The 27,544-nt window shown below is 47.9% G+C and overlaps 1 protein-coding gene across 1 annotated transcript; it reads left to right on the top strand.

Annotated features, from left to right (window-relative positions):
- Nucleotides 1-351: 351 nt before the first annotated feature.
- On the top strand, nucleotides 352-21,673 carry LOC101543927 (zinc finger protein 426-like). Its single transcript, XM_055125656.1, has 9 exons — nucleotides 352-617; nucleotides 3,514-3,601; nucleotides 8,094-8,187; nucleotides 9,809-9,935; nucleotides 10,962-11,042; nucleotides 13,010-13,086; nucleotides 14,358-14,457; nucleotides 19,565-19,650; nucleotides 21,428-21,673. Exons 3-9 carry the CDS (start codon nucleotides 8,110-8,112, stop codon nucleotides 21,452-21,454), a joined length of 576 nt encoding a protein of 191 aa, XP_054981631.1. The 5' UTR covers nucleotides 352-617; nucleotides 3,514-3,601; nucleotides 8,094-8,109; the 3' UTR covers nucleotides 21,455-21,673.
- The last annotated feature ends 5,871 nt before the right edge of the window (nucleotides 21,674-27,544 follow it).

Below are 27,544 nucleotides of genomic sequence, written 5' to 3'. Positions count from 1 at the left end.
AAATGATCACTGTATGAGTGAAATGCAAACACAAAAGTTCATAAGTTTGTAACTGTACTTCACTGTGATTCTCTAATAAAAAAAAAAACACAAAAAAAACTTTCTACTCCATACGCTCTCTGTTCACGCTCTCACTTCCCATCTAACCCAGACCTGGTGACCTGATCCAAAATCAGAAACGGTTAAAAAAAAAAAAAAAAAAAAAAAGAACTTTCCTGACCAGAAAGTACCTGGTCAGGATATTTGGAGCCTGGCCCTTTAAGACTCTGACCGAAAATGTGGAAATGTGAGTGACGTCATGGAATCTGGGTCTTTCCCCCTAGAGTCTTCCGCGTTCCAGTCAGCGGACTTTTGTAGCGGGAGCCTGAGGACTGGAGTTGGAGCGGGTGAGGGGGTGCCGAGAGGGAACAGGGGGGTCCCGGAGGGCCGTTTTCCTCGCTGGCTGCTGAGTGGTCGCTCTGAGCGCCCCGAACCTCGCAGTGTCCGCCTTGTGAGCGGCGGCGGGGTCGCTCCGTGGAAGGTACCTGGCCGGGCGTGGCGGTCCCTCACGCGGGGCGCACCGAGCGCTTCTGCGGGAAGGTTTATCCTATTTATCAGTTGGTTTTTAGGGACACAAGGTAATTTTTTACCGAAGAGAACTTATTTGGGAAGGTGAGGGGGGCGGGGACGCCTAGTCCCTGGGGGCGGGCGCTGGCCGCACCCGGCGGTGCTCAGGGCTGACGCAGGAGGTGGAGGAAAAAACAAACTTGGAAAAGCAAAAGTGGTTGGGAGAGTTTCAGAAGCAATGAACGTTCGAACAAACGGAAGAGAAAGTGTTTTCTTTTTAAATGTTTTTAACTGTGTTTTAGGGCTGTAGCCTTCATGGCTCCGGGCTGCCTTCTGACTCTGAGCTCAGGGATACCTCCAGGGAGGCTGGGGGTTGGGGGGGCTCCCTGGGGTGTCTGGACACGAGGCCACTGCAAAAGAAAGCGTCAGAGCCAGAGGGAGCCTCCGTCTCCCTGCACATCGGTGGGGCGTTCTCGGGCCACCTCTTCATTAGTTCCCCTGTAGACAGACACTCGGAGCCCCTGGTGATTACAGGCATAGGGCTGGGGAAAGTCCTAGGAATTTCCCTAGATCTGCCCTGCCCTTTGCTGGCCGCCTTTCATTCTGTAGGGCAATTTTGGATGGCGTCAGGGCAAAAGGATCGATTTCCCTTGTCAATGTGTGTGTGTTTCTGGGGCAGGGGAAGGGAGGCAGTCATTTAAAAAAATTTTTTTGGGGGGTCATGCCGGGGATGCACAGGGGCTACTCCTGGCTCTGCACTCAGGCATTACACCTGGTGGTGCTCAGGGGACCATATGGGATGCTGGAAATCTAACCAGGTCAGCTTCGTGCAATGCCCTACTCACTGTGCTATTGCTCCAGCCCCTAAAAGAAAAAAAAAATTTTTTTTTTTAAGTTTTGTTTATTTTTTGGAAGATATCTGCGGTGTACACTCCTGGTAGTGCTCGGGATCCTAAGGGGTGCTGGGGCTCAATCTGGGTCAGTTGCATGCAAGGTCAACGCTGCCCCTCCCAATGTACTACCCTCCTGCCCTGCGGGATGCAGGGGGTGGGTGGGTGCGTTCTTTTCATGCTTGGGCTCAAAAGTATTTGGTGGAACCTTTATTTTCACATGTTTCATGCTATTGCAGTATGTTTTGGGGGCCTGGGGAGATGGGGAGCTTAAAGAGAATGCAGGAGTCTGGTGAGGTAGGGGGTTGTATCAGGACTGTGTTGGGCCACAGGGAATATTGCAACCAAGTGTGTAATCTTAGCAGGAAGTAGCTGGGATACTTGCTGGGTGTGCCTCAAAGCCTCTCATAATATGATCTAGGATCACCATTAGCTACCACAACTTTATTTATTTCAAATAATTTTTATTAGTTTAAAAAATTTTTTTGGAGGGGAGACAGTTAAGAATGCTCAGGGAGGGGCTGGAGCGATAGCATAGCAGGTAGGGCGTTTGCCTTGCACTCGGCCGACCCGGGTTCAATTCCCAGCATCCCCTATGGTCCTCTGCGTGTTCCCTGAAATCTCTCCGGCCTTCGGAGAGGCAACAGTGGAAAGCGCTCCTAATTGAGTGGGTTTCCTGAGCGGTCCCGACCTGAGAACAAAACTGGTGAGGTTAGAAAGAAGGAGGCTCAAGACAACATATGCTGATCAAGAGCAAGTTTATTGCCAGTCATGCTGGTTTTATAAATTTCTTAGCAGGGGGTTGGTACATGAGTTGTCAATCATCAGGGAAGTGTCTTCTGAGACCAAATAAAGAAAAGTTCGGGGTGTTCTTTGGTGGGCTACAATATTCTCTAAGAGTCGGTTGAGAAATAGTGGGGAGGGGAAGGAGGTCACGTAGACAAGTGTTTATCTGGCAGGAACATCTGTCAGGCTGAACGTACAAGGTTTTGTAAGCTAGGGTATGGCTTTTACTGTAAAGGAAGGTATTCTTCTCTACAGGCTCTTAGTGTCTCGTGGTTAACTGCCCTGGGCTACTTTTACTTCTTGAGGTTAGCTATTTCCTTTGTCACAAGGGCACCTGTGCCTCAGGTTATGCAAACATTGGTAATGGAATTTTCCAGTTTGTACAGAGTAAAGGTTGAGGGGCTCCCTTTTGTTCAGGGTCCTAAACAGTCCCCAACAGTCCCCTAATCATGTCAGGGGTGTTTCCTGAGTGCAGAGCCAGGAGTAACCCCTGTGCATTGCCAGGTGTGATTTCCCCCCCCCAAAAAAAGAATGCTCAGGGATTATTTCTACCTCTTCACTCTGATATCATGCCTGGTGGTGCTCAGGGACCCATGTAGGATGCCAGCAATCAAATTTGGGTTGGCCACATACAACACAAGAACCTCAACTACTGACTATCTTTCCAGCCCCTATGCACTGGAAAATTTTAATTATTTTTCATTTTTGTTTTCCTGTTTTGGTCACACCCAGCGATGAACAGGGATTACTCTTGGCTCATGCACTCAGGAATTACTCCTGGCAGTGCTTAAGGGACCCTATGGGATGCTGGGGATCGAACCCGGGTCGGCCGCATCTAAGGCAAACACCCTACCTGCTGTGCTATCTCTCTAGCCCCTCAAATTTTAATTTATTATTGTTATTTATTTATTGCCTTTGGGGTCACACCTGGCATTGCACAGGGGTTACTCCTGGCTCATGCACTCAGGAATTACTCCTGGCAGTGCTTGGAGGGGCCGTATGGGGTGCTGGGAATTGAACCCAGGTCGGCTGCATGCAAGGCAAATGCCCTACCCGCTGTGCTATTGCTCCAGCCCCTATTATTGTTGTTTGTAATTGTAATTTTGGGGCCACAACTGGCAAATGCTCAGGGCTTACCCTTGGATCTTAGTTCAGGCATAGTTCCTGGCAGTGCTGGGTTGGGGAAACCTATGTACTTTTACATATTTACCCAAGCTTAGCTGATTAAATGAAAAGCACCCTATCAGCTGTACTATCTTTGCTAACTCTCTATGATTTTATTTTTTTCCAGAAAAAGAATTTCTGCTTCACCTGTCAAGTTTGCGAGCATCCCCCCACTGTCCATCTCTCTCAGACCAGAGGCTCCCCCTTCTGTTCATGTGAGTATTTGCAGAAACGGGGTTTGCAGGGACCAGCTGCACTAGGTTTTAAATGTCTCACTCTAAGGGTGTGATCCTTAGTACAACCAAGAGGACATTGGTCTCGCTCAGGGCCAACTTGGATTCCCCTGGTGTTAGGGGCAGCAGATCTCTGCCTGGGGGAGGCTCGGAGAAACAAAAGAACACAACCAAAACAACTCTTTCTGCAAACGCATGGGGTTTATTTAAGCCAATATAGCTATATTGGGACCTTCAATTGTGCCTCAATAGCGTGGCATAACTGAAGGCCCCGAACTCAAAAAGCTAGCTGTTTTTATACCCTTTTGGGGGAGAAATGAAAATCTCATATATCAAAGGGAATCACATCTATAGATCAAAGGGGGATCACAGGTAGGTCACTTAATTTGCATATCTAAACATTTGTTGACAAATGAAAATCTCACATATCAAAGGGAATCACATCTATAGATCAAAGGGGATCACAGATAGGTCGCTTAATTTGCGTATCTAAACATTTGTTTACTGTTAACTGCTTCCCTGCAAATGTTTGCTTAGAGTTCCTAGGGTAGTTTGTTGGCCCATTTGGTGACAGTTTCGGGAGGTCACAAAGAAAATATCTTTCAAAGCAGTCAAACAGTTACAAAGGCAAATTTAACTCTTAACCTGCCCTCCTCTTCACTGGTACCCCATGGGATTGTCTGAGCATGGAGAGGAGTGGCCCAAATACCACAAAAGATAATAAAGAAAGGGCTGGAGCAGTAGGAGGGCAAACAGGTAACTTTCCTTGCATGTGGCCTAGTGGTTTGATCCCCAGCACCCCATAAGGCTCCCTGAGCACTGCTGGGTGTCTCCCACAAACCCCCCCAAAAAAAAAAATATATATATATATATTTGTCTTGAGCATTTTTTTTTGTCATGAGCATTTTTTAAAGTACTTTTGTGGCATTTGTGGGCTTCTCTTCTACCTTTTTGTTTTGTTTTCCATGTTTTGTTACTAATTTGGAGATGGTCAGGGACTATGCCGCTCTGTTCATGTGTCTCTGAGATGCCATATCCCCTGTCATTAAAGCTGGTGCTCAGTTCTTTAAGCTCCTCTCCCTGGGTTTTATCTCACTCCTTGGGGATAGGTGGGGTGGGATTTCGAACCACACGTGTCAGTGCATGAAGGCTGTGCCCTACACTGTGCTTAGTGGAGGTACGAGGAAAGGCACCCTGGACTTCTTTTTTTTTTTTTTTCAATCTGGACTTTATTGATCTAATAAAATTACATTAAGAATTGAAATGAATTATACATTATTGTGCTCATGTTTCCCCCATACATAGTTCGAGAACCCATCCCTTCACCAGTGCCCATCCTCTACCACCAGTAAACCCAGCATCTCTCCCACCCTCCCCAGTCCCGTCTCCCCCCCCCCCCCACCCCACACTGCCACTATGGCAGGGTATTCCCTTTTATTCTCTCTCTCTGATTAGATGTTGTGGTTTGCAATAAAGGTGTTGAGTGGCCATTGTGTTCAGTCCCTAGTCTACATTCGGCACGCATCACCCTTCCCCCGCATAACTTCCAACCACATTTTACTTGGTGTTCCCTTCTCTGAGTTGCCCAGAGTGAGAGACCAGCTCCAAGCCATGGAGTCAACCTCCTGGTACTTATTTCTACTATTCTTGGGAGGCACCCTGGACTTCTAGCTGGCCTGCGTCTGCTGCAGCCCAGTGAGCTCTTTCCTGCCCTTCTGTTCATACCTTCGTTGGAAGTTCTCAGGCATGAACATTCTGGAAGACTTTCAACAAGAGACTGTTAGGAGGAAAATGAAGGGGTTGGAGTCTCTGAGAAAAATTCACTAATAAGATTTCTTTTGGGTCAGGGCTGGAGCAATAGCACAGCGGGTAGGGCGTTTGCCTTGCATGCGGCCGACCCGGGTTTGATTCCCAGCATCTCATATTGTCCCCTGAGCACCGCCAGGGGTAATTCCTGAGTGTATGAGCCAGGAGTAACCCCTGTGCATTGCCGGGTGTGAAAAACTAAAGCTCGCCGTGGGGCGAGTGCACTCTCGGGCTCTCCGGGTGGCTCTGTCTCACCGCCCACGTTCGGTGCCCTGGAACCGCAGTGTGTGGACTGGATCGGGACAGCCGGTGGTCAAGGAAAGGCGAAGGAAGAACGAGGACCATGCTGGTTGCTGATTAGTTACCGTTTATTCAATCTTTAATCTTCCATCTCCTGCACTCCCAGCTCCGGCCTCTCTCTGGATCTACCGCCTCCTCCTTCTCTAGTTTCTCCTTCCTTGTATCTCTCTCCGAACCCCTTTTACTCATCATGGCACTTCCAAAGGGCACAATACATTGACGTCACCAAAGGCACCAAAAGATGTTACAGGAAGAACATTGAGGCAACGTTATTCTCTTGTATCTGCAGGCCATTAATCTAGGCCCCCAGAAATAAGATACAAAACCAAAACCATAACCAAAGCCTTCCTTGGGCTGAAAGCACTCGGATTTACATCCCAAAGACTAGGCTAGGCCAGAACCTGGAATCTACAATGTCAAGTCAGGCCTGGCTAGCACCTAAAATCTGCATGTCAAAGACCAGCCAGGCTTCTTGTGAGAAAAGGAAAACTGCCTCTGAAATTATTTCCAGAAGGCAGCTGAAAAAGGGAAAATATTCCTGTCTGCAGTGCTGGTCTCCAACAGCCAGGTGTGACTCAAAAAGCCAAAAAAAAAAGATTTCTTTTGGGTGAAGTGTACTTCCCTTCCTATATTTCTTACATAAAATCACATTTTTTTTTTTTTTTTGGTTTTTAGGTCACACCGGGTGATGCACAGGGGTTACTCCTGGCTCTGCACTCAGGAGTCACCCCTGGCGGTGCTCAGGGGACCATATGGGATGCTGGGAATTGAACCCGGGTCGGCCGCATGCAAGGCAAACGCCCTACCCGCTGTGCTATTGCTCCAGCCCCATAAAATCACATTCTTCAATGAATAAAATCTTGCAGTCTGTGAAACCTGGCCTGTAAGCTCTGAGCATTGAAGGTGTGGCCCCAAAACAAAAAACAAACCAAAGAACTGACCCTTGAGATTATACTGCTAGAATTCACACCTCTGCTGTTGGCAAGATGGCTTCCTCTTTGCCTTTATTTGGGAAGTTAGAGGAGTTGAGGTGGGATTTCTACCAAACCCAGCAGTGCTAAGGGAGCACTCCTTGGGGATTCAGGATGTGAAGTTGAGTTTGCCACATGCATGGCAAGTGCCCTGCCCACTGGTCTCTCTTCCTGATCCCTTAAAACCTTTGAAATTGCAGCTGTGCTGCAGGCTCAGGGTCACACTGGGAGCCGCCAGGTGCCAGCAGTCCTGCCATGGCCTCTATCCACCGGGCCTCATCCCTGACCCCCATCATGCCAGTCTGTGTCATATCACAAGGTTCATAGGATTTTTATAGAATATGAATCCTTGGGTCAGGAGTGTAGGTCCTGGACTTGCAAGCAGCCTGTCATGGGACAATCCTGGCACAATGCAGTGTCCCCGAAGCACTGCAGGAATAAGCCCAAAGTTCTTCCACTTGTGGCCCCAAAACCCAAACATGTATCTTACAAAGTGGGCTGGTGGGGGTTGACTAATATACAAATTCTACTTTTTTGGTTTTTTTTTTGGGTCATATTCTGTGTTCCTGTTTATGGTACCAAGTGGGGTCTTGGGGACTGAACCCAGGTCAGCCATACGCAAGGCCAATACACTAGCGTGCTATAGCTCCAGCCCCTAAATTTATTGGCTTATTTTTGGTTGGAGGCCCACGGCTCTGAAATAGAGGGTTCTGCTCATTGATCACCCCATGCAACCCTTGGGACCCCTTAGGGCTGATGGGGATTGAAATTTGGTTGAAATATGTGCCAGGCAAGCGCCCCATGCTCTGTGCTATGTCTGTGACCATCATAAAAAATCTTTTACACTGGGTAAAGTCCAGAAAGTTGTGAAATTAGATGTTCTTTTTTTCTACTCAGTACACAACCCACATTTTTTCCTGTGTCTGGTTTTGGTTTGGTGCCACACCCAGCAGTAGTTTATCTAGGCTTACTCCTGACTCCGCAATCAGGAATCACTCCTGGTGGACTTTGGGGACCTTATGGGATTCGGGGGTAGTTATGAGCGAGGCAACTGCCCTCCCCTATGTGTTATTGCTTTGGCTCCAGGACCTAATTGTCATCTATTCTGCTAGATTTCTGTTTAGATATATAACATTTTCAGTTAAAGTAGACCCAAGGCCTGAGAGATAGGACAGCAGGTCAGCTACTTGCCTTTCCTTCCCTGAGAGCGAAGGGAAGCCTGGATTCCAGTTGTTTCTGTGTCCTCAGGAGAGGAAGGAGCATCTGGCAGTGTCTCCCTGGGTGGGTCTGTGAACTGTGCTAAGGGTGAGGCTGACCAAATCTTTCTACTCCAATGCTGGGACTTCCAGTCAGGGCCCGGGGTTGTGCTCCTCTCTGGTGCTTACGGCTCTGGTTAGTCCTACAGGTGTTTCCATGGAGCCTCCTGCTGATCCCCAGGAATTACAGAAGCTACAGACGATGGTGACACGCCATCTGACACACTGTCCCCAGGTGGGAAGAGAATGATGTGATGACATGATGCGATGACAGGCGCTCACAGACTTCCAGGGCTGTGTGTCTCTGAGTTTGAAGAAGGAGCCTTGGGATGTGGTTCTTGGCCTGAGTGTCCGAATTTTTGCTGTTTGAGGCACTTTGTCCTTGTCTGTTTTGTTTTATTTGGGTTTGAGGTGGCACCTAGTGGTGCTCAATGAGTTCTCGTAACTCAGTGCTCAAGGATCACTTCTGCCAGGTCTCAGGAACCCTATGAGCTGTGGGGGGTACAAGGTTGACTTCTTCAGTTTCTTTTGTTTTGTGAGGTGATGGGAGATTCACATCAGTGATTCTCAGGGTAGATTCCTGGTTCTACACTTGAAAATTCACCTGGCAGTGTGTGGGGGTCCATATGGGACAGTGGGGATTGACAGTCCTACCTGCTGATCCTGGACCTGCTGCAATACTTGATCCTGCTGTTTTGTTTTCTGTTGTTTTTGTTGTTATCTCATAGTGAAGCTGCTCAGAGCTTTGTCTTGGTTATGTATCTTGTTTTTTTTTTTTCTTTTTGGGTCACACCTGGCTATGCACAGGGGTTACTCCTGGCTCTGCACTCAGGAATCACCCCTGGCGGTGCTCAGGGGACCATATGGGATGCTGGGAATTGAACCCGGGTCGGCCGCGTGCAAGGCAAAAACGCCCTACCCGCTATGCTATTGCTCCAGCCCCTTGGTTATATTTTGGAATCATCCTTGAATGGCATAGGGGCCTCTGTGGCCTGCTGCCCCCATATATGCCTTGACAGCTGCAGTGACTCTGACTTTAGGACATTCATTTCCCCTATTTTTTCCATCCTGCTCTTGAGAGCCTTGCCTGCTAAGTCACACAGTGTCATGCTGCTGTATGCACAGTTTCGGGCATGCGCCAATCCAAGGGAGGCAGACGGGCCGCCAGAAGTGTTGGATGTCAGGACACTTTATATGGAGCCGGAAAGCTAGCACAGTGGTAGGGCATTTCTGGCTGGTCCAGGATAAATCACCTTCATCCCATATGGTCCCCCAAGTACCAGCAATAGTAATTCCAGAGTGCAGAGCCAGGAGGAACACCTGATCATCACCAGGGGAAAATCAAAAAAGCCAACCAAACAAAGACACTTTCACCTTGTTTGACAGGGATTTGGGGCAGCCCTGAATGGTGAGTTCCAAGTCCTACATGCACATATGTCCTCACACAGCTTTGAGTTGGTTGCTGGACATCGAGTGTCCCCTTCTCATGCCTAGAATAGAGGGATGTGGGTTTTTTGATCTTGCTGGTTCAGAGCTTAGTTGTTACTCTCTGCAGTGCTCACTGGACCAGTGGTTTGGGATTGGCCTTGAGGTGGCTGTGTGCAAGGCTGGCACCTCCAGTAACCTTCCTGTATAGTGTCCTCATATTTTACCAGATTCGACTACCTTAGCGTGACAGCTGGAGTGATTTCTCCATGTCAGCTAGGAGGGCACATGGAGAGAAAGAAACCGAGGCTGGTTTCTCTCTCAAGAGAGAGGCCCAGAGCCCCTTAAGCACCCTGAGATGTCCCATCCTTATAGCCTGAGAATGGGGTAGAGACGGGCCCTGACTCCTGTCCCCCTATGTATTGGCTCAGGACGCAATTACCTTCCACGATGTGGCCATGTTCTTTTCCCCGGAGGAGTGGATGTGCCTGGATGCCGATCAGAAAAAGCTGTACCGAGACGTGATGCTGGAGACCTACCAGCACCTGCGGGCCGTTGGTGAGAGCATCATGGGGGCTGACTATGCCTGGATGAACCAACGTGGGCACTGGGGGCTGGGCTGGGCTGTGTTTGATTTGGGCCATGATTCTGACACTGCCAGGATATTTAACAGCCATGTGGATAATTCTTTCTTTTTTTTTTCTTTTCTGTTTTTGTTATTTGGCCGTACTTGGCAATTGTCAGACTTTACCTGGGTCAGCTAATATGCATGGCAAAGCTCTCTACACACTGTATATCATTCAGGTTCTGTGAATAGTTCCTTCATTGCTAAATCAATTTGCTTCTTGTTCTACCCTTCACTTCATACTTTAGGTTTTGATTCAGGGCCACAGTCCACATTCCTCCTGGTTCTGTGCCAAAGGATCACTCTGGCAGTGCTCTGGAACCCATGGGGGTGCTGTGGATTAAACCCGGTTTAATTCACAGGCTTGTCTTACCCACTGTACTATTGCATCTGGCTTACAACTTTATTTTTTTTGTTTCTTTGGATTTTTTCCTTCAGTTTTGATTTAGTTAGGTGGCTATACCCAGTAATGCTCAGGGATTACTCCTAGGTATATATTCAGCGGTGCTACTGAACTGAGATGTCCCATCCTCATAGCCTGAGAATGGGGTAGAGATGGGCCCAGACTCCCATCCCCCTGTGTGTTGGGAGAGGAACCATCCATATATGGATGTCAGGGAACAAACCTGTATGTGTGTGTCAGGCATGTACCCTTCATGCTGGACAATCACTACAACCACACGTTCATTTCTTTCTTAAGGCCTCCCCCCATCAGATGTTGTTTTATTTCAGTGTTTGGGTTCACTTCCAGTGGTTCTTGGGAAACTCCTGTCTGACTCAGTTTCACTCTGAAACTAAAACCTGGGGTTTATTTCTCTGATAAGCACCAATCATGGAAATCGAAAGTGGAGATTCTGTTCCTGTCTTTTTAGGAGTTTGCCTGGTTTTATTAGGGATGTAGGGTTTTCCTGTCACCTTTTCCTTGTCACTAATCCATGCTTTATCTCTCTGGGATGCAGGGCATTCAGGGATGAAGCCTGAAGTGATCTCTTGGCTGGAAGGCGGAGCCCGGAGGCTGGGGAGGAGAGACGTGTTTGCAGGTGAGTGTCTGGGAACCCTCCCTGGCTGGGCCTTGCGCAGTGTATCAGTTCCCTGAGCATGTGTGTAACACACTGCTGACCCCAGGGCCTCGAGCTCCTGGATCCAGGTGTCTGTGCCGCACTCACACTGCCCTTCACTCCACAGCACAGTCCTGTAGATAACATGGGGTTTGTCCTTTTAGCCTTGCCTTAGGGAACATAGTTTACCTTAAAGCAATTTCCTTTCTGTATGGACACAGGAAGACAATATTGTGCTTATAAATTGGGAGTTGATTGACTCCAATAATATTTACTCCTGGGCATCTGCTTTCTTAACTCAAGTTGCCCTCAGTTCCTAGCACCCCAAAAGCAGGATCCCGACAAGGGACAGGACGGATCTAGGGCAAGCGGTGAGTTATGTGCTACCCTGGCATCGAAATGGGCCAGGCCAAAGCGCCACAATACTCAACTATAAGTTGAGAGCATGATCATGGATAATGCTGTCATGATCCAAAAGTAACGATGAGATTAGGATCCTGCTGGGGTTAGGAAGATTAACCTGGCCTGAAGACTGTGGTCTGGAGATGCCCTCAGGAAAAAACAAACTTTATGTCTCTTACTGTGCTCATACAGAATGACATTGCTAGAAATATTAGAAGTAGATTTACTTTAACTATTTAAGTAGATTACTAGCTCACACCCTGATACACCCTTGTTTGGACCCCCACCCTTGAGTGGATCTTCTTAGATGAGATTTCCTTAGATGAGATTTTGTTAATCTCCTCGAGAAATAGTCTTACCCTTCTTTGTTGATTTGTTGATGTTAAACTCACCTTTGTGTCACCACCCTATGTAATTTGCTATATAAACTAAGACTGTGGGGCACTCAGGGGAGATAGAAAAGACGGGGATAGGAGAAAGAAGACAAGGGAGACAGAGGAAGAAGAAGACAGAGGAAGAAGACGCAGAGAGACAGGCGCAGAGAGACAGGCGCAGAGAGACAGACGCAGAGAGCACAGTGGCACACACATAAGCAGAGAACAAGGTGAAAGAAGTGAGAGCGAGCGGGGCAGAAAGCGAATTAGAGGAAGATCCAGAGAGAGATCGAGAACCGGAAGAGAAGCAGAGAGAGAGAGAACGAAATAAACTGATCGAGCAACCAGTTTGGCCTTCTTCCTTCCTTCGCCTGCCTCATCATCACCATCAACCTCCCCGGGGTGGGGGAAGCGGCTGGAGACTACCGAACGCAGGCAGCGGGAGAGATAGAGCCCCGCTGGGCCCCCTCTTCTCTTTTGTGTTTTTACACACAGTCCCTTATGGAATGATCCTACGCTTTACTCTCTTGGCTTTATCATTATTCTTCATCTGTCCAGTATGTAGAATAGTCCATGGGATTCATGGCTCTTGTCCCCAGTCTGTGCCTCACCAGCCTGGCTGTGCAGCCTCCAGTGTCTGCGTGCCCTGTTCAGAATCAGCTGGATGCCCCTCTGCTCTCTCTGTCATGCTTTTCTTTGCCCTCAGATCAATAGTATGTTTTTCCAGTAATATTAACTAAATTTTTTTGTTTTGATTTTGGGCTGGGGATTTTCAGAGTTTATTCCTGGCAGTTTTCAGAGGTTACTTTTGGTGGTGCCCAGGGATCAGCCCCTGTCAGCTTCATGCAAGGCAAATGCCCTACCTGCTGTTTGCTATAACCCCCTAAGAATATATTTCACTTTTCTTTATAAATAGTGAATGAGTGAGCCCATAACTAAGCTCATTTGAGCTAGAGCGATAGTACAGCAAGGAAGGTACTTGCCTTTCATGTGTCCGACCCAGGATGAATCCATAGCATCTGATATGGTCCCCCTGGTAACACCAGGTCTGATTAAAAAACAAAACACGAAGTTTTGTGAATTCCCAACCTGCTCGCAACAATCCCTGCAATGGATCCCATTGAAATATGTTCCATTACTAATTCTTCCATTGTGTATTGTGTTTGATTTCAGAACTCAAGCTGCAGCTTCAGGATTTGGCATTGCAGCAATTTGATTTGGGAACGGAGTCTCTGAATGGGAGTGACCTGGTATGATTTGCGTGTTGAATATAAATATTATACTGGTGGGACAGCTCACTGGAACATGATTGTGACTTGAAAGGTGAAAGTCTGGGTATTGCTTGAGGAATTTTGGAGCCTAATGCTGGGAGTAGAGGGTCTATATTCTCACTGGGTACTAAAATCAGTCATTTTAAATCTAAAGATATTTCTATTATTATTTTTATTTTGCTTTTTCATTCCCATGCAGAAATGCTGAGGGGTTACTACTAGCTTAGCTCAGGAATTACTCCTGGCAGTGCTCAGGGGACCCTTGGGATGCCAGAGCTTCCACTCGGGTCTGCCACACGCTACACAAACACTTTTCCCACTGTACTGTGATTCCAGCCCCAATTCTTCTGTCTTTAATATGGAAGAAATATTGTGATTTTTTCATTCCACTGAAAGTAAGCACAAGTTTAATAGAAAGAACTGGTTTGTTGGCACTAGTGATAATACAATGGGAAGGGGACTTATCTTACACAAGGATGGAAACCTGGGCTCCATCCCCAGTACCCCATATGGTCCCAGAGCCCCACCAACAGTGGTCCCTGAACACCACTTGGTTGGTCCCCTCAAATTCAATGCACTGTAGCACTGTCATCCCGTTGTTCATCGATTTCCTCGAGCCGGGTGCCAGTAATGTCTCCATTGTGAGACTTTTTGTTACCGTTTTTGGCATATCAAATACGCCACGGGTAGCTTGCCAGGCTCTGCTGTGTGGGCAGAATACTCTCAGTAGCTTGTCGGGCTCTCTGAGAGGGGCAGAGGAATCGAATCCAGGTTGGCCGTGTGCAAGGCAAATGCCTCAAATTAAATAAACTACAAAAAAAAACCCACTTATTGATCCAGGAGAGGAACCAACTTGTGGTGAGATGTTTTCAGTGGATCAAGGTTCTTGTCATCTGTATGTGGCTGCAGCATTCCCTTCACACATGCTTCACTGGCTCCACACTGAGCTAGAACTGAACCGGACACAGGTGTATTTTATTTTGCTTGAAACTACTTCAGTTTTCTACAGGGGACTTATTTTCATTTTATCTTTGTTTGTTGGGTTGACAGCTTAATCACCCTGCATCCTTTTGTTCTGTGAATCCACCATGTAGAAATATTAGCTTATCCATGGAAAAGCCATTCACATGTCAGAAATTGCATTCCTTGTGATAGAAATGTTAGAAACCAACCTGCAGGCATTAGTTTCTTTTGACAGGGAGACTCAAGGAATATTGCAATAATCGGAATCCTTCTCTCCTACTCTACAGGGAAGCAGCCAGCCCAGGTGGAATGTCTCTGATCCTGCACTCTGTGACAAAGTCTCGAGTGAGCAGTCCTGCCCTCATCCCCATGAGGATGCCAAGACAGGTGGTATATCTTCTGAGGGTGATCAGAATGGAAAGAGTGACGTCACTCTGAAGAAGCCCTCCCCCGGGAAATGCTCCTCACAATCTTTTGTCCTCAGTTTTAGGACGCAAACTCCCTCATCGGGGCAGCCCCTGGATTGTGAAAAAGGAGTACCATTTATAGTGAGTCACTCATGCAAAAATGCCCACAAGCAAAGGCACCATGGACTGAACCCATCCAAGAGTAACCATTGTGGGGGAACCTTCCCATGTTCTCGGCATCTTGATCTTCCCTTAGAAAATCACAGTGTTCAGGATCCCCAGGATTGTCCACAGCGAGGACAAAAGTTCAGTCAGGCGACTTCCTGGTATGATAGTCCAAAGAAACACACTGGGGTGAAACTGTCTATGTGTAAGGACTGTGGAAAGGCTTTCACTTCCCCCTCAAACCTTATTATACATAGGAGAGTTCATAATGCAGAGAAACTTCATGCATGTAAGGAATGTGGACAGACCTTTACCCTGTCTTCACAACTTAGGGTCCACAGGGAAGTTCATACAGGAATGAAAGCTTTCTTGTGTCAGGACTGTGGGAAGGCCTTTAGTTGCTACTCAAACCTTTCTCGTCACAGGAAAAGTCATTCTGGAGAGAAACCATATTCATGTCAGGACTGTGGGAAGGTCTTTGCTTATTACTCAAGCCTTTGGACGCACAAGAAACATCACACTGGAGAGAAACTGTATCTCTGTAAGGAATGTGGGAAGGCGTTTGTTTATTCCTCAAACCTTTTGAATCACAGAAGAATTCATACTGGAGAGAAGCCTTGTGTATGTCAGGAATGTGGGAAGGCCTTTAGCACATCCTCAGGACTTACTATTCATAGGATAATTCACACAGGAGAGAAACCTCATAAATGTAAGGCTTGTGCAAAGGCCTTCACTCGTCGGTCAGTCCTTACTGAGCATCTGAAAACTCATACTGGAGAGAAGCCCTATGCATGTCAGGAGTGTGGGAAGGCCTTTAGCAAATCCTCAAAACTTACTTTACACAGGAGAGTTCACACTGGAGAGAAACCATATACATGTAAGGAATGTGGGAAGGCCTTTAGCACATCCTATGGATTTACTGTTCATAGGAGAATTCACACTGGAGAGAAACCTCATAAATGTAAGGCTTGTGGAAAGGCCTTCACTCATCGGTCAGTCCTTACTGAGCATCTGAAAACTCATACTGGAGAGAAGCCTTATGCATGTCAGGAGTGTGGGAAGGCCTTTAGCACACCCTCAAAACTTACTTTACACAGGAGAGTTCACACTGGAGAGAAGCCATATACATGTAAGGAATGTGGGAAGGCCTTCAGAAGCACTTCCAGCCTTCATCAGCATAGGAGTTTCCATACTAGAGAAACTTTTTGCATGTGAGGAATGTGGGAAGACATATTTTCATTCCTCAAACCTTTGTAGTCATAAGAAAACACACGTTAGAGAGAAACCTTATATTTGTCCGGATTGTGGAAAGGCCTTCTCTGTAATTTGGTACCTTACTAAGCACAGAAAAATTCATAGTAAAGAAAAACCTCATAAATGTCACACATGTGGAAAGGCCTTCAGTCTGTCTTCAGGCCTTAGAATTCATATGAAAATGCACACTCAAGAGAAATCTGTATGTTAAGTATGTGGGCAGGCCTTCCTATTTCCCTCAAGGCTTAGAAGACATAGTAAAATTCACGTTAGATGACTTGATCCCCTAATAACAGTCCCTAAGGTCGAAACAGGCCCCCTGAGTAAAACAAGTATCCTTTGCCCAAGGTTGATCAGGGGTGCCACAAAAGTGCAGCTAAAAAGGAAATAATCCTAGTATATGACAAGCTTCCCATGCCGGTATCATCACGGAAAGGCACTTGGTGATTATCACCCTGACTGCAGCCATACCAGTGTCCTGCCATTTGGACAACATGTCTGTGTTAACTTGTAAATAATGGGTCTTGGTTATGGAACTCAGGAGGAAGGTGATGACATAAACAGCTGTACCATGTCATTCTTTGCTCTCTCTCTGACTTGGCTCAGAGGCCCTGGTTAATAGGAATTTATGGCAGAGATCAAAACAGTGCTTCGGTGAGTCCTTTTAAGTTGGAAAAACATGCACACCTTCATTTTTCAGGCTTTCCTGTGTTATGTTTGGGGGAGCCACACCTTGCTGTGCTCAGACTTTACACTGACTGAGCTCAGGAATTCATACCTGAGAGGCATGGAACAAGGGATACTGGGCTTAGAATCCAGGCCAAGTAAGGCTGCATAGTGAACTGTATGGTTTGCTGCCCTTTCCACTAAATTTATGCCTTCATTAAGATTGGTTGATATGCTTGGATTTATTTATTCATATATACTTTTTGGGGGCCATACGTAGCATTTCTTTCTTTTTTTTTTTTTCTTTTTGGGTCACACCTGGCGATGCACAGGGTTTACTCCTGGCTCTGCACTCAGGAATTACTCCTGGCGGTGCTCAGGGGACCATATGGGATGCTGAATTTGAATACGGGTTGGCCGTGTGCGAGGCAAACGCCCTACCTGCTGTGCTATCGCTCCAGCTCCATATGTAGCATTTCTTAGGTTCTATTCAGCCACGATTTGGCATACTGGGATGGACTCAGGACGACCTAGTTCAGTGGAAGTGTCAAGCTTCTGGACTACCCCTCTTAGTTCATACTCTAGGTTGGAAATTGTGTGGCAAGTGTCCACTGCTTGTGTGTTGTCAAGGGGTAGAGTGTTGGCTGTGCAGTGCCTTTGCTCTTGTCCAATCTCTCTCCAGTTTTCTGGGCTGCTGCTAGGCCAGTTTCTCTCTGCACCTCCAGGGCTAGCTTTGGAGTCACTGCTTTCATCCAATTCGATTGATGACTTCCCCAAGAAACTCATTGTCCCATGCCCCACTCACAACCTACCAGGCTATTTTTACCTTGAGTCAACTCACTTGCATTTTTCCTGTTTGACTGACCAGTACAAGATCAGGGCACTTCTCCTCACCCCCATCCCCCACTGTGTGACCGGCCACTCCAGCAGCTGCCTCTCCACTCCTTTATCCGAGCCCAGCCCCGTGTCCACCGTTGCAGAACTGGAGGTGACCCTGGCCGTTGGGGTGTCCCAGGGTCACGCACTCACACCCGCGACCCCAGCTCCTCGGTACAGCCCCCACTGCACCCTGCAAAGCTCCACGTCCTCCTAAGGCCTCTGCTACACCTCAGAACCACCTGGATAACGGGGAACAAGTGAAAAGCGCCCCCAAGCTGGCGCGGCCCCACAGCTCACAGTGGGGAGATGAGGAGGTATGAGGCTGCTCTTGTCCTGCGACAGAATCGGCCTTCAGAGTCCCCCTTCCACGCAGGCCACTACTTGTTCCTTCTCCCAGGTAGTGGCCTGACCCATGTGACTGGGTCTGGGCTGGAAAATGTGTCAGAAGACTGTGTCTGTGATGTCACAACATACCCATTCCACTACGGAGCCCTAAAAGGGCCAGGCGCCCTGTGTGGACAGACATGCCCACCCAGGTGAATATATACTACGTGGGGGATGGGCTCGGATAAAGTTGCAAAGCGCCCCTCCCAACCCCACACTCTGCATCTGTCTCTGATCAGTCCACCCCAAGCAATTTTGTGAGTAAAGCGTTTAGGTTTTTTTTTTTTTTTTTTTAAGGAAGATAATTGGTGTTTTGTGGGGAGGGAGAGATTTGCTCAGGGACTGCTCCTGGTATTTTGGGAAGAAATTTACTTAGACCTGGAGCAATAGTACAGCGAATAGGGCACTTATTTTGCACATTGAGAACCTGGGTTCTGTTCCCTGCATCCTAGTGACCCCCAAATCTACCAGAAGTGAAAAGTGAATCCAGAGTGCAGAGCTAGGAAAACCTCATGAGCACTGCCAGTGCTGGCCCAAACATGAAACACTCACACATACACACACAAAAACCTATATACATGTGCACAGAAAACATGTGAGAACAGGGGGACAAAAAGTAAGATTCAAGGAAATACCAGAAAATGGGGTTTTAAGGACCCACTGTTTGACTCTTTTAATGTTTCTCCTAGAATTTGTCTTGCGCATGAGTTTTTTTTTCTTTTGGGTCACACCTGGTGATTCACAGGGGTTACTCCTGGTTCATGCAATTACTCCTGGTGGTGCTCGAGGGACCATATGGGATGCTGGGAATCGAACCCGGGTTGGCCGCATGCAAGGCAAACACCCTACCCACTGTGCTATTGCTCCAGCCCCTGTTGCTGTGTTTTTGGCTGCTCCCTACAGTGCTCAGGCCTTACACCTGATTCTGAGCTCAGGGATCACTGCAGCCAGGGGCCAAGATACCTGAGTATTGTACTTGTGTCTGATGCAAGATCACCCCAGGCCCACAGAGAGAATATTTATAGTATAAAGTAGAGTCAAAAAGTTCTGTCAGACACAGTTCATATTACGGTTTTTAGTTTACACTCTGGTTATTTGGATTATTTTGCTATACACAACCGGCTGTTTGTGTAGTTTTCAAATATATTCCTGCACAACAGGAGCGAGTGCTGAGGCTCCTGTAGATGTGCTGATTCCGGATTAGAGTGAATCAGGACCCAGACGGGCTCAGGTCCAGTGGGACAGAGCAGGACCGTGCCTTGGGCTTACCTGGATCCAGAAATGACATCAGTCCCTGGGAGAGAGTGCAGGCTCATGTCCTTGTCCTCCCTACAAGTACTTAACTGAAGGCTCGTCCACATTAAGTCCTGTGACTGCTCCATGGCAGGGCCACATTCCTGGCTATGGTTTCCCAGTGCAGGCCTGTTGCTGGCCTGCAGGAGGTACTTATAGGCAGGAGCTCCTGACTTCAAAGTCAGCCCCTGGCTGTGCCTCTCGAACTTTCCTGTGAGGTCCAGGGAGGAATCTGGGGAGTGAAGGCTACTGTTTTCTCCCTTGTAGCCTGGGCCCATAGCTCCTGTCCTGAATCAGGGCAAGACAGATGCCAACACATTTTGCATCCCCAGAGGAGACAGGCTTCTGACAGTGTCTCCCCAAGGTGGGTCTGTGAGCTGGTCCCCGAGGTGTGGCTGGTCAGAGGAGGTGGGGCGGTGCTCCTCTCACTGTTCTGACTTCTCCAGGCCTTTGCGTGGAGCCTCCTGCGGATCCTCAGAACAACAAGAGGCAGGAGACGATGGTGCTGCGCCTTCTGAAAAACTGTCTCCAGGTAGGAGAAGAGTGACAGGTTGACACAAGGCAGTGACAGGAGCACAGGGGCTTCCTCGGTTGTCTCTCTAGTTTCTTCAGGAAAGATCCCTGGGATGAGACTTCAGATCAGAGCACCCCACTCTGCTGTTTGAAGCCACTTTTGTGTCGTTTGTTTTGTTGTATTTGGACCCAGCGGTGCTCAAGGAGTACTCACAGCTCTGTGCATAAGGATCACCCCTGACCGATCTTGGCAACTGTATGGATTGCTGGAGGTCCAAGCCTGGCCTCCCGGGTTTTCTGTTTTATTTGGGGGTGCACACCAAGTATTTCTCAGAATCATCCTAGCTTTGGACGCCAGCATTGCACCTGGCAATGTGTTGGGGACCATATGGAGCACAGGATCGGCACCTGCCTGCTGTCCCTGAAGCCACTGTACTGTTATTCTATCCTGCTCCTTTGTTTTCTTTTGTGTTTATTTTTGTGCACAGTGGAGGTGCTCAGTAGGTCCTCTGTGCTCTGGATTCCCACCGGTATCAGAGCCCCAGGGATGTGCTGGCCTCATATGTGCTTCATATGTGCCCTGGCAGCTACAATGACTTGGGCACCAGGACAGGCCTATCCCCTGTTTTGTCCTTCCCTCTCTGAAGAGCCTTGCCTGCTCGGTCACACAGTCTCATGTTCACTCGTTGCTGTATGCACAGTTCTGGGCATGCGCTGGTCCCAGGGAGATGGACCAAACGAAATCTGAGGCCAGTATAGGAATTAGGGTAAAGTCACTTTTACCTGCTTTGAGAGAGATTTGGGTGACCCTGAACCATGATTTCCAACAGGCACACATGTCCACACACAGCTTTGAGTTGCTCTCTGGATATGGACTGTCATGTTCTCATCCCTAGTGATCACAGGCTGTGGGAGTGAGGGGTCTGTGTTCAGTGGTTTTTGCTGTACCCAGGGACCCTCTTATGGGTCCTGCAGGATCTGCGCTCAGGTGTTACTCTCTGCAGTGCTCACTGGACCACTGGTGCTAGAATTAGCCCTGGAGGGGTCATCAAAGGCTGACACCTCCAAGAACCTTCTAGTATAGTGTCCTCCCACTTCAGCAGATCCAGCTCCCTTAGTGTGATTTCTGGGGCCCATCAGCCAGGAGTGGGCATGGAGGCTTGTTCATTCCAAGCAGAGAGGCCCAGAGACACCCTAGGGCCCTGGGGTCTCCAGGCCTCACAGCAAAGGGAATGGGATGGGGATTCCCAACCCCTGTGTGTGCTGACTCAGGACATAGTGACCTTCAATGTGGCCATGAGCTTAACCCCAGAAGAGTAGATGTGCTTGGGCACCTCTAAGAGGAAGCTGTACAGGGACATGATGCTGGGGACCTACCAGCACCTGCGGACCATTGGTGAGAGCAATATGGGGCTGACTGTATCTGAACTGACCTGCGTGGGCTCCCACACGTCGGCCCATGGCTGTGTGTCCAAATGTAGTTGTAATTCCAATGGGCCAGGATGTTTGACATCTGTGTGGTAGCTGTTCCTGTAGTTTCTTCCCTGGTTTTTTTCTTGGTGATCACCTGGGGATACTTAGAGCTTACTCTCAGCTTTGTACTCAGGAATCCCTCTTTGTGTGTTTGTGGGACTCTGTCGGGTGATTGGGATCCACCAGGATGATAAGCTCCCTAAGTGTTGGGCTGTTGCTCAGGTCTCTCTAAATAGTTTCCTTCCATTGCTAAATCAATTTACTTTTGTACTACACATAACTTCAGTGTCTTTGTTTTTTTTTCCCTTTGTTTGGGGGCGCAGTCCTCATTCCTCTTGGATTTATGCTGAAAGACCACTCATGGGAGTGTTCAGGGACTATGGGGCTGCTGAGGATTGAACCCAGTTGGCATCTTAAAAGGTTGGTGCCTTACTCCTGGTACGATTGCACCAGGCCGTCAAATAATTCTTCTTCTCCTTCTCTTTCTCCTTCTCCTCCTCCTCCTCCTCCTCCTTCTTCTTCTTCTTCTTCTCCTTTTTCTTCTTCTTCTTCTACTTCTTCTTCTTCGTCTTCCTCTTTTACCTCCTCTTCTTCTTCTTTTTTTTTTTTTTTTTGCTTTTTGGGTCACACCCAGCGATGCTCAGGGGTTACTCCTGGCTTTTGCACTCAGGAATTACTCCTGGCGGCGCTTGGGGGACCATATGGGATGCCGGGGATCGAACCCGGGTCGGCCGCGTGCAAGGCAAACGCCCTACCCGCTGTGCTATCGCTCCGGCCCAACCTCTTCTTCTTCTTATTCCTCTTCTTCTTCTTCCTCCTCTTCCTCCTCCTCTTTTTCCTCCTCCTCTTTTTCCTCCTCCTCTTTTTCCTCTTCCTCTTCTTCTTCCTCCTCTTCCTCCTCCTCTTTTTCCTCCTCCTCTTTTTCCTCCTCCTCTTTTTCCTCTTCCTCTTCTTCTTCTTCCCCTTCTTCTTCCTCTTCTTCTTCCTCTTCTTTTTCTTCCTCTTCCTCCTCTTCTTCCTCCTCTTCCACCTCTTCTTCCTCTTCTTCTTCCTCTTCTTCTTCTACCTCTTTCTCATCTTCCTCCTTTTTCTCCTCTTCTTCCTCTCCCTCCTCTCTCTCCTCTTCCTCCTCTTCCTCCTTATCTTCCTCCTCTTCCTCTTCCTTCTCTTCCTCCTCTTCTTCCTCTTCTTCTTCTCCTCCTCCTCCTCCTGCTCTACCCCTCCCCCTCCTCCCCCCTTGCGGTTTACACCCAGCAATGCTCAGGGATTATTCCTGGCGATGTATTCAGGAATCACTCCTGGCTATGCTCTGGGACCATATGGGATATTTGGGATCAAACCTGTATGTGTGTGCAACACTTGTGTCCTGCTTGCTATAATGTTGGGGCCCGACGAGAATCATGAGGAAGTTCCTACACTGCCTTGTATGACTGCAAGCAGCTTGGAACTGTGATTGAACTGGGCCGGGGTCAGCATGTCATGATGCAGCTGCTCCTTGACATTATGTTATGCTATGTTTAGGTAAAATTAGAGGGGACATCCGGTCTAGACAGAAATGTAGATGATTGAAATGTGGGGTTGGAAGGTTAGTCATTGACAGAGCAAGTCTGTGCCTTGTTAAGATCAATAGCCTTTTGTCCACATGGATTCAGTGATGCATGCCCTAGTGTACTGTATTACAATAAAATTAAGTTGCCGGGTTTGATTAGCGCCATTTGTCTGAGGGTATTCTTGGCCCTCCATCCTTCCTCATTCCACACACCTTTCTTGTCTCTGCACCCCCCACCCCCGCTGATCGCTGGATCAATCAAGAAACAACAACACCTGGTGCCCAAATGTGGGTCCCCGAAGGTAAGTTATAGGGAAACGGGTGGAACCGGTTTGGACTGCACTGAGTCTGTAGAATTTCCTGGCAGGTGGAGTCATAGAAAATGGGGAACCCTCCTTCTGCTGTAGATAATTATGCTACTATTTTGAAGTCCTTAGCTCGAGCTGCTGGCATGCCTGTGAAAGAACAGGTTGTTACGCGTCTGTTGCTGGCATCCACCTGAAACTAAAGATCCGTTTAACTTAAGGGAGATTTTATGACAGTGGAAGAATGGGGAGCCTTTGGCATAATCGCCACCGCTCTCCAACCGTTTCCATCTGATTTGAAAATGTCCCCTGAAGAGGGTGGTGAGTGTGATGACACTGCTGCCTCAAAATGCACGGTTACTGCTGGTCTGCCTATTCGAGGATGAGGAGGAAAGACTGAATGAAAAACCAGGCACTGTCCTGTGTGATGAGGAAATGGGGACACCTAGTGGTGAAAAAGATCTAGGCCGAATTAGGGACTGTGAAGATATTGAATGGCTGGAGAAGATTATGCAAAAATTTGAACAGATGCAAGAAAAAAACAATGGGAACAGCGGAGCATGGGGGCGAGCACGGGGGTCCGGCGGCGCCACCGCCATGGCCAGCAGCAGATGACCCCCTCGCAGAAGGCCCTGATGCTCGAGCTGAAATCGCGGCAGGAGGAGCCCTTGGTGGAGGGCTTCTGGATCACGCTGGTGGATGAGTCCGACCTCTACAACTGGGAGGGGGCCATCTTCGGGCCCCCATCACCCTCTACGAAGGTGGCTACTTCAAGGCACATATTAAATTTACTATTTACTACCCATATTCACCACCTACCTTCAGATTTTTTTTTTCTTTTTGGGTCACACCTGGTGATGCACAGGGTTTACTCCTGGCTCTGCACTCAGGAATTACTCCTGGCAGTGCTCAGGGGACCATATGGGATGCTGGGAATCGAACCTGGGTTGGCTGCGTGCAAGGCAAACGCCCTACCCGCTGTGCTATCACTCCAGCCCCTTTCACCACATCTTGATTGATGACTTTCCAGAGAAACTCATTGTCCCATGCCCCATGCACAACCTACCTGCCCTTCAGTCCCCTGGACTGTCCATCACAGAATGATCCCGCACTTTGCTTTCTTCACTTTGCTCATTCTTCTTCATCTGTCATACATGCATGAGATTTGGTCCCCTTATCTGTGTTTACTTGCCTAGCTGTACAGCCTGCTGTTTCCAGGTGCCCTTTCAGGAGCAACTGGACCTCCTGTGCCCTCTCTGTCCCCATGCTTATCTTTCCCCTTGGATCAGGAGTATGGTTTTTGAGTATTCTAAGAAATGTATTTATGTTTTGTTTTGGGTTTTGGTGTTCCTGAGGGGTTCTTCCTTGTCATTCGCAGGAGTGGCTTTTGGTGGTACTCAGGGATCAGCCCCTGTCAGGCTTACACAGGGCAGATGCACTATCTGCTCTTGACTCTCTGACCAATTAAAATATACTTTTATGTTTATATAGTGAATGAGTGATACAATAACAAAGCTAGTGTGGGCTGGAGTTACAGTACAGTGGGGAGGGTGCTTGCCTTGTCTATGTCTGACCCAGGTTTGATCCCCAGCATCCCATATGATCCCCAGAACATCAGCAGATCCAGTCAAAAAAACAGGGGCTGGAGCAATAGTACAGCGGGAACGGCGTTTGCCTTGCATGCAGCTGACTCGGGCTTGAATCCCAGCATCCCATATGGTCCCCTGAGCGCCGCCAGGAGTAATTCCTGAGTGCATGAGCAGGAGTAACCCCTGAGCATTGCCGGGTGTGACCCAAAAACAAAACAAAAAAAAACCCAATAGCCAAAAAGCTAGTTTGGAGATTGTCAAGCTCCTCACAGTGATCCTCCTAATGATCTTCCCTTTGCTGTGGGCCTGTTTGGACTGTGAGAACCATACAGATGGCTCCTGCTCACCTATTCAACTAGGTACCACTTGACGACTAATTCTTTTTTTTTTTTTGCTTTTTGGGTCACACCCGGCAATGCACAGGGGTCATTCCTGGCTCATGCACTCAGGAATTACCCCTGGCGGTGCTCAGGGGACCATATGGGATGCTGGGATTCGAACCCGGGTTGGCCGCGTGCAAGGCAAATGCCCTATCCGCTGTGCTATCACTCCAGCCCCTTGACGACTAATTCTTACTTTGCTTATTGTGATTGATTTCAGAACTCAAACCACAGCTTCAGGATTTGGCATTGCTGCACTTGGATTTGGAAATGGGGTCACTGAATACAAATGAGCTGGTAAGATTCACTCACTCAAAATAAATATTATTATGCCAGTGGAGCAAGCATGTGACTTGCAAGTGGGGTCCAGGCTCCATCCCCACCGCCACACCTACGGTCTCTCAGCACCACAGGGAGGAAATCCAGAGCCTAATGCTGGGGGTAGAGGGCCTAGTCTCACTAAGTACTGAAATCAGCAACCTAAATCAGTAAACCTAGAGAAATTTTATTATTTTTCATACCAATAGAAGACTGTCAGTTTGCCTTCTACAGAAAGTTAGTAAAAGTGTTGTTTCAAAGAACATGTTTGTAGGGGCTGGAGCAATAGCAGAGCGGGTAGGGCGATTGCCTTGCACGTGGCCGACCCAGGTACAATTCCCAGCATCCCATATGGTCCCCTGAACACCGCCAGAGTTAATTCCTGAGTAAATGAGCCAGGAGTAACCCCAGTGCATTGCCAGGTGTGACCCAAAAAGTCAAAAAAAAAGAAAAAGAAAATCCTGTTATACACTCCTAAATTATTGGGGCTAGAGTGATAGCACAAGCAGGTAGAGCATTTGCCTTGCATGCAGTCGATGTGGGTTCAATTCCCAACATCCCATATGGAACCCTGAGCACCGGCAGGGGTAATTCCTGAGTGCAAAGCCAGGAGTGACTCCTGTGCATCGCCGGGTGAAAAAAAAAAGATTAAAAGACCATATGAGATATCAAAAGAATAAAATTTGGAGGAGTGTATTCACACCAGCTGGCAGGGTGTCTTGCTAGGCAAGAGCAACAGCTTCCCAGCAGAAGCACAGGCTTTTGGTTAGGAAAAACCACAACCTGGCACCTATCATTTTCATAAGCACCCACATTATCAGTTTAACTCATTTGCTCATATCTTGGCATCCAGTAAATTTATTTAAGCAGAGTGAAACATGCATTGCTATAGAAGTATGAACAAGTGATTACAGAAGGCAATCAACTATTAATCTTTTTTTTTTTTTTGCTTTTTGGGTCACACCTGGCGATGCACAAGGGTCACTCCTGGCTCTGCACTCAGGAATTACCCCTGGCGGTGCTCAGGGGACCATATGGGATGCTGGGAATCGAACCCGGGTCGGCCGCGTGCAAGGCAAACGCCCTACCCGCTGTGCTATCACTCCAGCCCCTCAACTATTAATCTTTAATCTCACTTTTGGGGACCCTAACCCACTGGTCCTACTTTACTCCACAACTGTCAGGCACGCTTGTGGAGGAGTTACTAGTATACTTATCACATAACTCCACTAACTGAAAAATAAAGTTCTAAACTAGCTACATTTCATATTTTGCTATAAGAAGCATCATCATAACTGAACAATAGGCCAACCTTTCTAAAAAAGACTTTCTGTTGCTATACAATTGTTCTTGCCCACTGGTTCAAATTTTGAAGAACTTAATTTTTTCTGGAAAATTCATCCACTCAGGCCACTCTCCACAAATTCGGACGGGCCTCATGCATGGAGGAGCTGGCAGAGGACCCCAGGTGTGCAGTACCTGGGGTCGAGATTTCCAAGGCTGCTCGGATCGGGACTGGGCCTCTTCCACCCAGATCCCCCATTTTCCAGTAGATAGGCAGTCACACGCAGAGACTGTGTCTGGTGCTGGGTAAGCCCATCAACGGCCAACATCCAGAGACTGTAAAACAAAGCGGCCACGCAGCGTCTAATAACCTAGTTCTCCGTCTTAGAGAACCTGACAAGCTACCAAGAGTCTATTGCCCAGTTGGGAGAGCCTGGCAAGCTCCCCGTGGCATATTCATATCCAAAATACAGTAACAGATATATACATACCTCTCAGAGAGCCTGGCAAGCTACCGAGAGTATCCTGCCCACATGGCAGAGCCTGGCAAGCTACCCATGGCATATTCGATATGCCAAAAAGAGTAGCAATAGGTCTCATTCCCCTGACCGTGTAAGAGCCTCCAATTGTTGGCAAAGATGAGTAAGGAGAGGTTGCTAAAATCTCAGGGCTGAGTGTAATAGAGACATTACTTGTGACCGCTCGAGTAAATCGACGAACAACAGGATGACAGTGATACAGTGATAGTTCATCTACTACTAAACTACTTAAAGACTACTCAGCTACACAGTGGTGAAGGGACATTTTGTTCATGTGGATTATCTATTTTAGATCCCAGTTGAGTTCACTGCATTGCCTAATTTGAGCACTATTTAACAAGTTGCTGAACACAGAGATAGGAGTAGCTTGAGAGCACGAATGGATGTGAACACACACTCACTAACACACACAGAGGAATATTGTTTACACATATGATACTTTCTTATTTATTCACCAATTCCTGAGCCCCCTTCTG

This window comes from Sorex araneus, chromosome 2 (assembly GCF_027595985.1).
Source record: "Sorex araneus isolate mSorAra2 chromosome 2, mSorAra2.pri, whole genome shotgun sequence".
Lineage (NCBI taxonomy): Eukaryota > Metazoa > Chordata > Mammalia > Eulipotyphla > Soricidae > Sorex > Sorex araneus.
Note: the sequence above shows the minus strand (reverse complement) of the source record. Positions and strands in the feature narration are given on the sequence as shown.

Coding starts and splice junctions, on each gene's coding strand:
- LOC101543927 (XM_055125656.1), top strand. CDS start 8,110: ATGGAGCCTCCTGCTGATCCCCAGGAATTACAGAAGCTACAGACGATG. Junction 13,087..14,357: donor CTCTGAATGGGAGTGACCTG/GTATGATTTGCG, acceptor CCTACTCTACAG/GGAAGCAGCCAGCCCAGGTG. Junction 14,458..19,564: donor CCATGAGGATGCCAAGACAG/GTGGTATATCTT, acceptor TGACTTCTCCAG/GCCTTTGCGTGGAGCCTCCT.